We start from the raw sequence: 13,498 nt of genomic DNA, 5'->3' as shown, positions 1-13,498 counted from the left end.
GACCCTCTCTCTCTCTTCCCTTTTCATCATATAACCAGTGAGCTATCAAGGTCCATTAACTTTTTAAAGCTTTTCATATTTACCTTTTTATTTCCAGTTTCACTGCTACCAAAACAACAGCAGCAAGGAACAGTTGCCAGCTAGTATTTGCCAGAGCCTGACTCAGCAAGAGAAAACAGTCTCCTACCTAGTCTCAGCCCCACCCTGCCTCTGACAAGATTCTGACCAGAGCAGAGAGTTTTATTAGTCACTTCCCTCAAGTTCTTGGCCTAATTTTATTTCAAGACCTAGAATCCCAGTGCCTGAAATGAGCCCTGAGGAAATACGGTCTAAGGTCTACTTCTACGAGGGATGCTGTTTCCTCCTTAACAACTTAGGCTTCTGCTCTGAATCACTAATTAGCATTGCAGCACTCCCCTCCCCTCCTCCACCCTCAAGAATGGTGGTTCTTTTCCAATTGCAGGGCCCTGAAATTCCACAAACTTTTGTCTTGGGAATACTGAATCTCCTCTCCCATGGCCTCAGGATTTAGAACTAGGGCAGAACCAAATACTTGACTTTGGGTAATTATACCATCTAGGAATCTTTGTTATTATGAACCACTTGCTGGATTTGATCATCTCACATATCAGTGCCATACCCTTTTAGACCCAAGTGATTGGTCATTCAGAATGCTGGCCATCTCTCTCAATGGGCTGCTCTACAGAAGAATCAACAAACCCTATCCTACACTGTCCTAGCTTTGTGCCATTTCTAGTGTCCTACCAACCGTTTTAAAGGCCAGCCCTTCTGAGTTAGATCATTCTTAACCACTAACTCATTTAATTCACAAAACAACCCAGTGAAACAGATGTCATTATCCGCATTTGACTGATGAGAATTTTAAAACTCAGAGAGATTACATTACAGAACATACACAGGTCTCATCATGGATAGTCAATGGCAGAGTTGGAACTCACCGTCGGGTCTTTCTAGTCCCAACTGTATTGTCTCCACTATATTAGGTTACTTTCACTACATATCACAAAAATTATTGCAAGAAACTTGGAACACATCTTTCCATCTTCCAAATCATCCTATATATTATCATGAATATTCTTCCTAAACATGCATTGCTATCACATAAATTTCATGTTCTAAATTAATCTTCCATGGTTTCCCAATTATTTATGAAATAAGTGACAATTCCCCATCCAAACATTTGATGGTTTCCATAATCTGGATTCAGCCTTCCAGTCAATGTTTATCCCCCATATCCCTCCATAATTCAGGACAAGCCACGCCCCTTCCTGTGCCTTAGCCACTCAGCCCAGGTTGTTCCAAAAATTCTATGTTCCTTCTTTCTAATTAAGTCTATTTCAACTGTCACAGCACAATCCAAATCGCACCACAAAAAGCCTGTTATGGCTTCACATAATCAAACTTAACCCATCCTTTTGTCAACTTTAGCCACACTGACATTTTAACATAAACTGCTTTAGATGTTCCTTTGTACTACACAGGGTGACTCACTGAAATTTCCCTCCTCCAAATCCTCACACTTTATAATTCTTGCAGGGGACACCATATTCCAAACCTCAAGTTATCATTATTTTGAAGCCCCTTCAGAGCAGATAGCTTGTCTTATTTAAGTGTACGCCCCTAACATGATGTCCCTAAACATAGTAAAAGCTCAATAAATAGTAAATAACAGAATAAATTAGACAATGGGAAAAGAAAAGTAAAAAAAGAGGAAACTGTTTTTTTGGGTTTTTTTTACCAATACCTATTTTAAATAATGAATTTTAAACCTTCATACATGCTAATTAACATTGGAAACTAACCCAATATTCCAAAAACTGTCACATATCATGTTTGTCTAGATAGAAATCTAAAATTTTTGAAATGATATATTTCCCTCCAAATTAAAATAGAGTATTAAAATGATTTTCTGAATCAAATAAATTTTATAAAATTTATTCAATTGTTTACATGCAAAATGTTTGTAACGAAGGCCTTTTTCAGTTTCTTGCTTCTGAAGGTATAATAGATTGAACTACTCTAGTGTTACTTTTCTTTTCACCACAATAAAGAAAGACTCCAAACTGAAACTCCTATTCCTGTTATTAATTAAGAAGTTGACCCTAATCAAGCTATCTCTTTACAAAATGTGATATCTTATATAGTGAGGGGATCACACCATATATGTTACTGGATTTTGATGGGCAGGAGAGGGAGGAGAAAAAAAAACAAAACAGGAAAACCATGTTATCAATTTTCTCAACCAAAAATTAACTTCAAATAATGTACTGATAATTAATAAAGCCAGATGTATTTAAATAACTTCTAACAGGAAAATATGAACAATTTAACAACTATTTTGCTTTCATAGTCCCAAAGATCAGAAAGACTTAAATTATCAGATTTCTTCCATTTGCTTGGCTTTGTCTAAATACATTCCAAGTACAATTTTATCCATTAGTTTGGTAAATCATAAAAAATAGAGGGGTATTCTCTTCTATCTGCCCTTACCCTGAAATACATACATTTTATTTGTTTTAAGTATCATATATAATTTTTAAGATAAGATGGTACTTTGTAGAGTATAAAGTGCTATTCAAATTTGAGGAAGAATTATAGTTTTTTAAATATTATCAGTGGAGCAATTTCTGCCTCGAAGAGAAGTAAAGTACTTAAAATGCCTTAAATTTTTACAAAGTGAGCAAAAATCCCGAACTGTCATCATGTTGATAAAAATCTCAGTCATTAGTAAGATCAACTTTGGCTGTAAAGGCTCTGTTTGTCCACTTGCCAACTGCCAGGGTTTCCCCAGAGACTGGCTTCCCTGAGGGTAATTTACTCCTCCTCTTGTGACATGCCCCCTCCAGATGAAATTCAAGAGGCTTTGTTAGCCATTTATGGTTAAAATAATACAAATATTTCTATTATTATGTTGTCTTTCTTAAATTAAGTTTAATGTATTAAGGTGACATCAATTAATATGTTTCAAGTGTACAGTTCTGTAATTCATCTTCTGTATATTGCATAGTATGCTCACCACCCAAAGTCTAGTCTTCTTCTGTCACCATATATTTGGCCCCCTTTACCCTCTTCATCCTTCTCCCAACCCCCTTCCCCTCTGGTAACCACCATGTTGTTGTCTGTGTCTATGAGTTTGCTTGTTTGTGTTGTTTGTTTGTTGCTATGTGTTTAATATCTCACATATGAGTGACATCATATGGTTCCTATCATTTTCAATCTGATTTATTTTGCTTAGCATGGTACTTGTTAGATCCATCCATGTTGTCTCAAATGGCAGTATTTCATCCTTTCTTATGGCTGAGTGGTATTATATTGTATATATGTACCACTTCTTCTTTATCCAATCATCCATCAAAGGACACTTAGGTTGTTTCAATGTCTTGGCTACTGTGAATAATGCTGCAATGAACATAGGGATGCATATATATTTACAAATCAATATTTTCAAAATTTTTGAGTAGATACCCCAAAGGAGGGTTGCTGGGTGAGAAGGAGGCTCTATTCTTATTTTTTTTCTTTTCTTTTATTGATTATGCTGTTACAGTTGTCCCAATCTCTTTTCCCCCTGCTCCACCGTGACCCCACCTACCTGCAGTTGCCCCCCACTTAGACCATGCCCATTGGTTGTGCATATAGTTCTTCTCAACATCTTCCTGTCTACTCCTCTCCCTCCTACTATGCTTCTTTTTTCCTGCATTATCTCCCTCCCTTTTCCCCTGCATTATCTCCCTCCCTTTTCCCTCTTCCCCCTCCCTGCTTACCTCCCCCCAATATGTTCCCCATATCTATAATTCTTTTTCCCTTCTCGTTGCCTACTTAGTTTGCCTTTGTTTCAATTCCCTAGCTTCTGCTGTTGGTTGTTGTGATACAGTTTTCATTTCAATGTTCATAGTTTTGATCCTCCTTCTTCTAAACAAGTCCCTTTAACATCTCATATAACAGTGGTTTGGATCTAACAAGCTCTTTCAGTTTTACTTAGTCCTGGAAAGACTTTCTCTGCCCTTCTACCCTGAATGACAGCTTCTCTGGATAGAGTAATAGCGGTTGGAGGTTTTTGCTTTTCATTACTTTGAATATTTCTTGCCAGTCCCTTCTTGCCTGTAAAGTCTCCTTTGAGGAATCCGCTGACAGTGTAATTGGGACCCCTTTGTACATAATTCTTCTCTTCTCTCTTGCTCCTTTTAAGATTCTCTCTTTATCTTTAATTTTTGACATTTTGATCATAATGTGTCTTGGTGTGGTCCTCCCTGGGTCCAGCCTATCCAGAACTCTCTGTGCTTCTTGGACCTATAAGTTCATTTCCTTCCCCAAGTTCAGGAAGTTCTGCTTCATTATTTTTTCACATAATTTTTCAATTTCTAGTTCTTCCTCTTCACTCTCTGGAAATCCTATTATCCAAATGTTTGATTGCTTATAGCTGTCCCAGAGGTTTCTGAGCCTCTCCTCATATTCCTCACTTTTTGTTTCTTCTTTCTGCACTGGTTGACCCTTTGTTCCCTCCCTATGTTCCAATTTGTTGATTTGATCTCTGGCTTTCCCTTCCTCACCATTTGTCTCGTATGTATTTTTGTTCATTTCAGCAGGACTAGCCTTCATTCCTTCCCTGTCTTGATTCAACCCCGCTGTTAGGTCTGTAAGCTATCTTATGACTATAGCTCTGAACTGAGTCTCAGAAAGATTCGCTATTTGTTCATCAGCCAAGGCTTTTATTTGTTTTTTCGTTAGCTGTGTGATTGGTATTTCAATCATTAATTCTGCCACTCTGACCGTTTTATTTATCTTTCCTTCTTGGGCGCAGCGCTGTCACACCTCCTACACTATATTGGGCGGAGCCCCATGTGATCATCACAACCTAGGGACCTTTCTCACCACACTGTGGCGCTTTGTGTGGGGGTAGGGGTCCAAGATGGATTCCTGCTGTTACTCTCCGCTGAGGAACCGGGAGCCTCCTTCTCCGGGCCTCACAGTCTGAGAGAATGGGGTCTGCCTTCCCTGGCACTGGAATCGCGAGCTGAGGGGTCTGGTCTGCAGCCGGGGCGAGCTCCCACGCGCTTCTCTCCTCCCCGCAAATACAGGCGTCTGCTTACCGGGTCCCACTGTTCACTGCTGTGGCTGCCGCCTCCAGCACAGTTCGATCTTTCTCAGCCGGGGGTTCGCCCTTCCTACCCGTCCAGACAAGCACCACATGTTTATGACTTCATACATTGGACTTCCATGTAGCTTTATTTTCTGGAACTTCTGGTTATTTCTGGTTTTGTGGTAGTTGTACTGCTTCTTAGTTGTGGAGGGAGACAGAGCCTGTTGGTCTATGCCTCCATCTTGACCAGAAGTCTAGGAGGTTCTATTCTTAATTTTTGAGGAAACTCCATGATGTTTTCCATAGTGGCTGTACCAATTTACATCCCCACCAGCAGTGTTATGAGGGTTCCTTTTCCCCCATATTGCTCCAACATATGCTAAGTCTTTCCACATACCATACTCAAGCTAAATTCCATCAATAACTTCAGGAAAGAAAGACTGTACTTAGCTACTCCATTCTAAAGTTTCCCTAATACAAATTTAAAAATATAAAATTTAACCAATAAATATAGCAAAGAATAAACAACTTTATATCCTCTGATTGTCAACTACTAGTTTCTTGAAGGAGAACGCTATAGTCATAACCCATAAAGAGTTTTGAAAAGGTGATTAGTCACCTGGAGAATTCTGAATTTAACTTTTATATACAGAAAAAATAATATTCCAAAGGAAATAACTCAGTGAGGTCTTTTCTCTCTCCCAGTACAATTATTAAAATAATTGAGAATTTCCAAGCACAATAAAATTCTATTTAAAATACAATCCATTGATCTATTTATTTAGAGGGTCAAATTATCCTCCATTTTGCAACGTCTATCCATAGTCCTATATTTTAAAACAAATCACAGTAGTAGAGTATTTATCTTGAATCCAACTATAAAAATATTGTACTTTTTTTCATAAAAACTAAACACGATAATATATGTAAACTCCTAAAATATTTAAGTCTCTGTTTCATTCTGCATTTATATTTGGCCTGTCCACTAGAAGTACAAACATGTGATAGGGCCACATCGTATGCTATCTCTGCAAAGCTCCATTATTAAAAAGGAAAAAAAAAAAAAGCCTACATGATACTAAAATCAAATTCAATAAATCTCACTCTGTATTTCTAAAAAACATGGATCTTTAAAGAGAAATTTTAATGCCAGAGCCAAATGTCAGAAGAAACTGATTTTTTCCCCCTTCAATAAATACCTAAAGATTAAAGGCAAAGCTTTGACTTAGAGAATATTATATTACTCACTCTCATTTTAGGATGATGCTTACCGAAATATCATAAATGCTTAATAGCAACTGTTCCTAGTGCTTCTAGCAAATGGTAGTAAAATGAAACATAAACCTCAGCTCAGGAGTTTTGCTTTGCATTTTATCATTCCACTTCCCCATCCCCTGCTTAGGACAGCCCAGATTCTGAGGATCACCAGATACAGCTCAGCTGAATTCAAAACAGAAATGTTATGAGCTCCAGAGGAACCATTAATCATGAAAATGGAAAGAACAACAAGAGCAGTCAAATATTCAGCCGGTGGTTCAAGTTGCCTGACTAATAGCTAGGAAATACCATATTAGAAAGAAAGTAATCACACATTCCAATCCCAATTTTTATTTTACATTTCTTCTCTAAAGCCTATAAAACTATCCAGATATCAAGACGGTGAGGAACTCCATGCTCAAATGGTGGAAGTGTCTAAGATTGTTTATGAAAATCTTAAACTTGAAATCACAAACCCAATCTCACAGAGTTCAATTTGCAAGAATTATATGAAATCTGACAAAAAAAAAAAAAATCTAAATCTTTAGAATTACTGTGTTTGCAATACTGAACAAACTTCTTTCTTAATCTCTTTCTTCAAGATAATGACCACCTGAACTAAATATCAAGGTTACTTCTTACAGTTTAAAATATATCTAAAATTATGAGCCTTTCCTGCTCCCAGAGAAATACTCACAGAATTAATTATTCCTTTAAGAGCTTGAAATCCACCTTTGACAGGAAAAACTTGTTCCTTGGAATCCGCAATTCTTTCAAGCTTTAAAAAGAGGAGGAAAATTTAATTAAGAGGTGGTTGAGACATATAGCACTTTATAAACTTCATTACATTTTAATTATGTTCTTTTGAAAAATTACACCACAGGATTAATCCACTAGTGCAGCCTGTCAGAAACTGAAGGTGATGGTACTCGTGATACGCTAATGTATCACAATGCAATGAACTGAGATCAGCCACAGGCCCTTTACATTGGCCTCAAGTTCTAACTTCAAAATAGTACAGAACTCTACTAGCTGTAAATGTCACGAAACACAGGAGTCTCAGTCATGTTCAACCAAAAATTTAAATGTAAAATCACTTTGTGAGTGCAAAAATTTGTTAATATATAAATCTTTAAAACGTCATGAAAAAACTGTATTTTAAGGAAAATTATTAAAGATTTCTCATAAGCAAACTTCCTAAATCCCTGCACCCCTAAGGATTTAGTTTTAAATCAAACTAAAACACCTAAATATGACTGTCCTCAAACTCTTATCATTTGAATTAAAGAAAAGGAGTACTCGTATTATTTTAACCCAAATATTTGTCCTATATTAGTTCCTCCAAACCAAATAAATATTTTATAAATTTAGAGGTACTGTTTTCAGTAATAAAAGCTGTCAAAACCAGACATTATTAACCAAGACATACAAGAGTATGGCCCTTTTTATAGAAAATCTTTAACAATTGATTAATGTCACAGTAAGTCATCAATTAAAAGAATTTGATAAACTACTCTTAAAACAATTATGTAATTTAAATTAAAGTTTGCAGATCTGCTGTACTCACCTGAGCTTGTTCAAAGTCCAGGACGCCAACACAATAAACTCTAGCCCCAAATGACCTGGATATCTTTGCCTATGGAGAGAAATAGAAACAGAGGTAGATGGAGAGAGAGGTGAATTATTCAAATATCAGGCTACACATGCAGAGACACACAGCAAAATACACGGGTGTAAAGAGAAGTTTCAGTTCAATACTCACCTCTTTCTCTGCATATGATGGCACCAGACCGTCCAACTTACCATCTGTCAGAGCAATTACGATACTGGAGGTTTTTAAGCCTCCTGCTTTCTCAATTTGTTCATTTGCCTGAAAATGAAGAATAATTATCCAGCTCATAATTTAATCTTAACTTTGAACCAACATGTTCTATCAGGTTGGATTTGAAAGCCTGACAAAATCAAAATATTATGGACTAGCTTTTGAAACACAGTTTTTGTGTTAACTATTTTATTTGAGATATGCATGTATTTATATTATAGAGTAGTTACTATTGGGTTTAAATGACTATAACCATAGAGAAAACAGAAAACTCCTTAAAAGGCAAAATGGCATCTAAACTTTTCTTATTACCATGATAAATAATTTTTCTATCAGCCTCATCCCTAGAACAACTAAAAGAATTTAAAGTTTTTTTTCTGGGATAAACATGTAATGGGGTCTTTCAGTTTTACCAGAGTTATAAATTATTTCATTACAGCATAAGAAAACATTCTCTCCCATATGCATAAATGTAAAAGAACTTACTAGCTTTAGTCCTTCATGAATGTATGTCTCTCCTGTTGGAACAACATGTTTTAAATCCTCCAAGCCTTTTCTGATTTTGCCTCTGAAAATAATATTTTATAATATTAAAGTAAAGAAAAATGAGCAAATATCATAATAAGCACTTCTCAAAAAACAAGGCTGCATTGCCACTAAAGCAACTTCAGTAAGAAAAGGAAAGAACATGAGCCTTCAGGGCAGATAGCTCTTCATTACATTTTGTCATTTTAATGAGTATTTCGTAACATCTGTATTTTAACTACAAAAAATAAAAGTACTAACAATATGAAATGTCTTGAAAATCTAAGCACATTATAGGCATTCTGAGTTGAGAACAGCTAACTTCAATCATATTTGTTTTACTAAAGGCTAAGGAGTAAAGCATGTTCCTTAATCCAAAAGAGAAACACCAAGGACTTAATAAGTCAGCTTAACTGAGAAAGTATTTCTGAGGCTAACCCGCCTCCCTATAGGTTAAAAGTTTTCTTTGTTATCTGCAAATTCCTAAAGCATGTTGCTTAATCACGTTTCTTATGAAAGTTAACATTTTCTACTTTTTCTTTCCCAGAGTCATAAGTCTCATAATGTGGGCACTTTTGTTATACCTTCTCACTTATCCAGACACCAGTTTATTCTCTTGAATATTGTGGATACTTAACACATATTTGATGAACAAATAAAATAATTAATGGAGATGAACAAAATAAATGGATGGATGAATGGATGACAATGGATTCTTCAGAGGAGCAATGTAAATTAAAAAGAAGAACCATAAAATAACCTTTTTCATCATGACTAATTAGTTCTTCCAGTGTAGTATGTCTAAATGAAGTATGATTATAATATTAAGAGCTATTTTTGTATATGGGTAAGAGAAGACCCATTTTTCAGGTTTTTAAAATATAGAGTCCAAAGACCTATTTAAAAAGAAAAAACCCACAAGAATTTCGAGGTAAATGCAATAATGTTGTACATATAAGTTCTTTGGCTTCTCCATATATGTATGTATCTAATACTCTATTAAAACAATGTCAAAAATAATAAAAAATTAATAATTATTATTTTGTCATGCTGCAATGTTGTGTTTCTAGTACTTGTTATAGATGAATCATTCACCAGAGCCTCACTCATATTTTAAAAGTAACTTATTGATTATATTTTAATATTGTGATGAAAATTATTATTAGACAATTTCTCCATCTCAAGAAGTTTCCTCAAAACATAAAACAGCTTTCAAAGTATGATCTTAATCTTCCTCCGTCCTGATTCACTCATCTCTACTAATACATGTTGTCTCTTTTAATACGTGGTCTAAAATCTGCCTATTCTGACCCTGTCTCTAACTTCACTACACTCTCTTTTCTATGGTGCCTCAAACATATGTATGTCCAACTTACACTACAGTGAATAATTTTGCCTCTTAAAAACATCCTCCTTTAAAATAATTTAACTAATTTAATATTTTCACTTCTCAACAAGACTGAAACTTTAGAGTATGCTAGCCTCATGTCTATTATATATAATGCATCCCCCTACTCTCTACTTACTATTCATTATAATGCCTTTTACAAAGTAAAGTGTTCAATAAATTTTTCAATCTACCATAGGAAAAAAGTCATAATTCCACAGATGATGGAGTAAATTATATAATTTATAAATGTGTTTTATCTAAATATTTATGTTTAATATCTATAGAAACAACTTGAAACTAATCTTGTCTGAACACAGAAAAAAAAAGAAATATTTGGTGCTTTCCGGAAATGAGTGGCAGTGTGTCCTCAAGCATTAATGTTGGCTGCCAAAAAGAAAATGAGAAAGACAACTGAAATTCAAGTTTACACAAACAGATTTTTCACAGCAAAAATCGCCTTCTCCATTCAGTTCAGATTCAGTGCATCATTACTCCAGAGGACCAGATAACAAAAGCAGAAGACTCTAAGCTAAAAAAAACAAAAACAAAAAACAAAAAATCCCAAAAATCAAAACAAAACAAAACAGAACAAAAATGTTGCCAAACATGGAATTCAGAGTCTTTTGGGAAGGTAAGGCTCTGCCAGCTTTTTTCATTGGAAGAGACAGAGTACCTCTTGCTTTTCTATCCCTATTCATGCTTGCCACCATAATATTCTAAGTTGCACTAAATCCCACCATAACTTTGCAGCTGCATAGATATTGGAGGAAAAGGTGTTTCTGGCTCATCGTCAATAACGTCAACACACGTGAGTCCTAGTCTTGCTACCTTCCAGACAGACAACACAGTCTGTCAGCCTCTCCCCCAACAACAAATGTCACTTTAAAGAAGAAAAAAAAAAAAAGATCTCAGGCCTTCAAAGGATCTAAAGCAACTAAAAATGTTATAAATTTCTCTATCAGTAAATAGTTAACTGAAGGAAAACAAAATGATGTCAGTTAAAAACGGAATTCACTCATCTGTATTTTGACTTAAAGAACTCTCTAATGGAAAGCAAGGAGGAAATGATAAAAATAAACAAAGAAAAAATGGATATGTTATAAAGATCAGCTCAAGTCCAACATCTTAGAAAATCAGCCTTATTGAGTTGGGCTTTAACATTATTTCTTCAACTACCAGGAACAGAAATAACGAAACTACTTGATATTTGTTATGAAGTTCTAGTCAAGGATGTTGCTATCCTGACACATAATATCCCCCGTAAGGCCTCAGGGTGGAAGTTTCTTGTCATCCCTGAGTAATCAGTGTACACTTCCTCCTTTGTGCTAACTGTATTATGTAAACTGTTTCTTCTCCTGCTATGGGGGAGTCCGCAGCATATTTTTCTTACTCACTCACAAAATTCTGCTAAGCTCCTGTGGTTATCATAATGCTACACCATCTTTTCTAAGATCTTTACTTTTATTTTTACTTCTGAAATGTTGTGTGCAGCTTCAAATACTTTTTGGAAAGAAGAATTTAAACAAAATGGTATATTTAACCTCTGACTTTTTGTTTTTGTGTCCGTTGAGAGTTGGTGGACCAAACTCTATAATCAACTCTTTCTTCTTTATAATTACATGGACTGAAGGGTGAGGGGCACACACACACACAAAAAACACTGATTCATTTTTTAATCTATAAAATGAACACTTTCATCTCTATTAGTATCTCTCAAATGTCTCTTCTGGGTAGGGAAAGGAAGAGATAAAAGGGAAGGGAAAGGATCAGAAGACAAGAGAAGGATGGGAAGGAAGGAAATACAGCAATTACAGCTCCCAGGCACTGAGCCACATCAAGGGCTTTCCCCAACACTACAACACTTTGGATTGTGGAAGGTGCTCATGACATCATAACTAAAATAAAGATATATTTTTATAAATAATGGCATAATAAAAGGTTTGGCAGAGAATTCAGACTTTCCCAAGTAACACAATTAGGCAAAATATTAAGTACCTCCTAGTTATGACAAAAGATGTACATTTATACAATATATATCTGTATCGTACTTGAACTTTTCAATGCATATAGTCTTAATTTTCTAGATTTCAATCAATCAATCTACAAACAACTGTTGCACACACACACCACGTTGACACTGGGATCCTACAGGGTGATGTGAGAACAACTCACATGTAGAACTTGACTGTTCCCTCATAATTCTCTACAGGTACAGGGTAGTTATTCACCCTGGCTGTACCCTGGACTCACAGGGCTTTTTAAAAAATCTCTTCTAGGCTCTAACTGAAAAGATTTTCATTTACTTGCTTTGTGATAGAGTTGGGTATTTTTTTTGCAACTCCCCAGAGTATTCTAATGTGAAGCTATAACTAAGAACCTCTGGTCTGATCTACTTTAAAAACCTTTCCATGTTGTTGAAATATTGTTTTCCTTACCTATTTTGCCAGTTAGTCCTTCTGTTGAAAGGGTTTTTAAGTGACTAGGATAATCTTTTAAATTGTAAAATAGTTTCTGAAATGGTATGACTTACAGGCAGAGAAAATATAGATTAATTCCAAGCCCTATTTTGTTTCCTCATCTATAAAATAAGGAAGAAAATATCTGCCCTATGGGGCCACTGTGAGTATTAAATGACACATAATAAGTACAGAGTAAGTTATAGCTACTAGTGTTATTTGTTGACATTAGTCATTCCCTGGTTAGTAGGACTTTGTTCACCCAGTTTACTTTCCTCTTGATTCCAAGGAGAGCTCGCTCAGCAAACTGAGAGTTAAAATTTTTTAATATAGAGATCAGAAAGGAGGAGGAAAAGGAAAGAGAAGAAAAAGAGTGTTATATAGAAGCTTTGGTGAGGAGAAGCTCCTGGAGGAATGACCATATATGGGAAGCTTTATAATGAGGTAGGAATACTCAGGGACTAGAGTAAATCAGAGATGAACTGAGACTCTAGTTCTACAACTAATAAATTATGTAACCATCAGCAGTTATTTAATTTCCTGGAGCTCAGTTTCCATAAATAATAATGCCTGCCCCAATGAGGTTCAATCACTCAGTCTGTAAATATTTATTAGGTGTCCACTATGATATTTATAGTGTAATGTTATTTGGTAGCTTTGAACATTCAGTAAGTAATGGATGCCTAGATAAAAGAAGTATTAGAAAGAGAGAAGAAAAAGGAAGTGAGTAGCACCCAAAACAAACTCTCTTTGCTATATTTTCTCCTTTACCTGCTATGTTGCTCTTCTAGAAAATGTATAAATTGTGGCAGGCTGGGTTTGAGGTGACAGACATCGTAATAGATAAGACACCAGGCTCTGGAGCCAGACTACTCCTCCACTTACTAGGCATGTGAGCCTGGGAAAGTTATCTAACCTTTAGGTCCTTCAGTTGCTTCATGTATACCTAA

The 13,498-nt window shown here is 35.6% G+C and overlaps 1 protein-coding gene across 2 annotated transcripts in view; it reads right to left on the bottom strand.

Moving 5' to 3' along the window:
• Positions 1 to 13,498, bottom strand: part of ANTXR2 (ANTXR cell adhesion molecule 2) — a 143,783-nt gene that overhangs the window by 118,101 nt on the left and 12,184 nt on the right. For both annotated transcript variants that reach the window (XM_090266720.1, XM_090266719.1), the window contains exons 4-7: positions 8,664 to 8,745; positions 8,118 to 8,225; positions 7,923 to 7,991; positions 7,053 to 7,133 (exon numbers count right to left, since the gene is read on the bottom strand). In XM_090266720.1, coding sequence (XP_090122846.1) covers positions 7,053 to 7,133; positions 7,923 to 7,991; positions 8,118 to 8,225; positions 8,664 to 8,745 — 340 coding nt within the window. The remainder of the gene's footprint in view (positions 1 to 7,052; positions 7,134 to 7,922; positions 7,992 to 8,117; positions 8,226 to 8,663; positions 8,746 to 13,498) is intronic.

This window comes from Furipterus horrens, unplaced genomic scaffold (assembly GCF_987537825.1).
Source record: "Furipterus horrens unplaced genomic scaffold, mFurHor1.1.pri manual_scaffold_2, whole genome shotgun sequence".
NCBI classification, from domain to species: Eukaryota; Metazoa; Chordata; class Mammalia; order Chiroptera; family Furipteridae; genus Furipterus; species Furipterus horrens.
The sequence above is the reverse complement of the archived record's forward strand: the minus strand, read 5'-3'. Positions and strand labels throughout refer to the sequence as shown.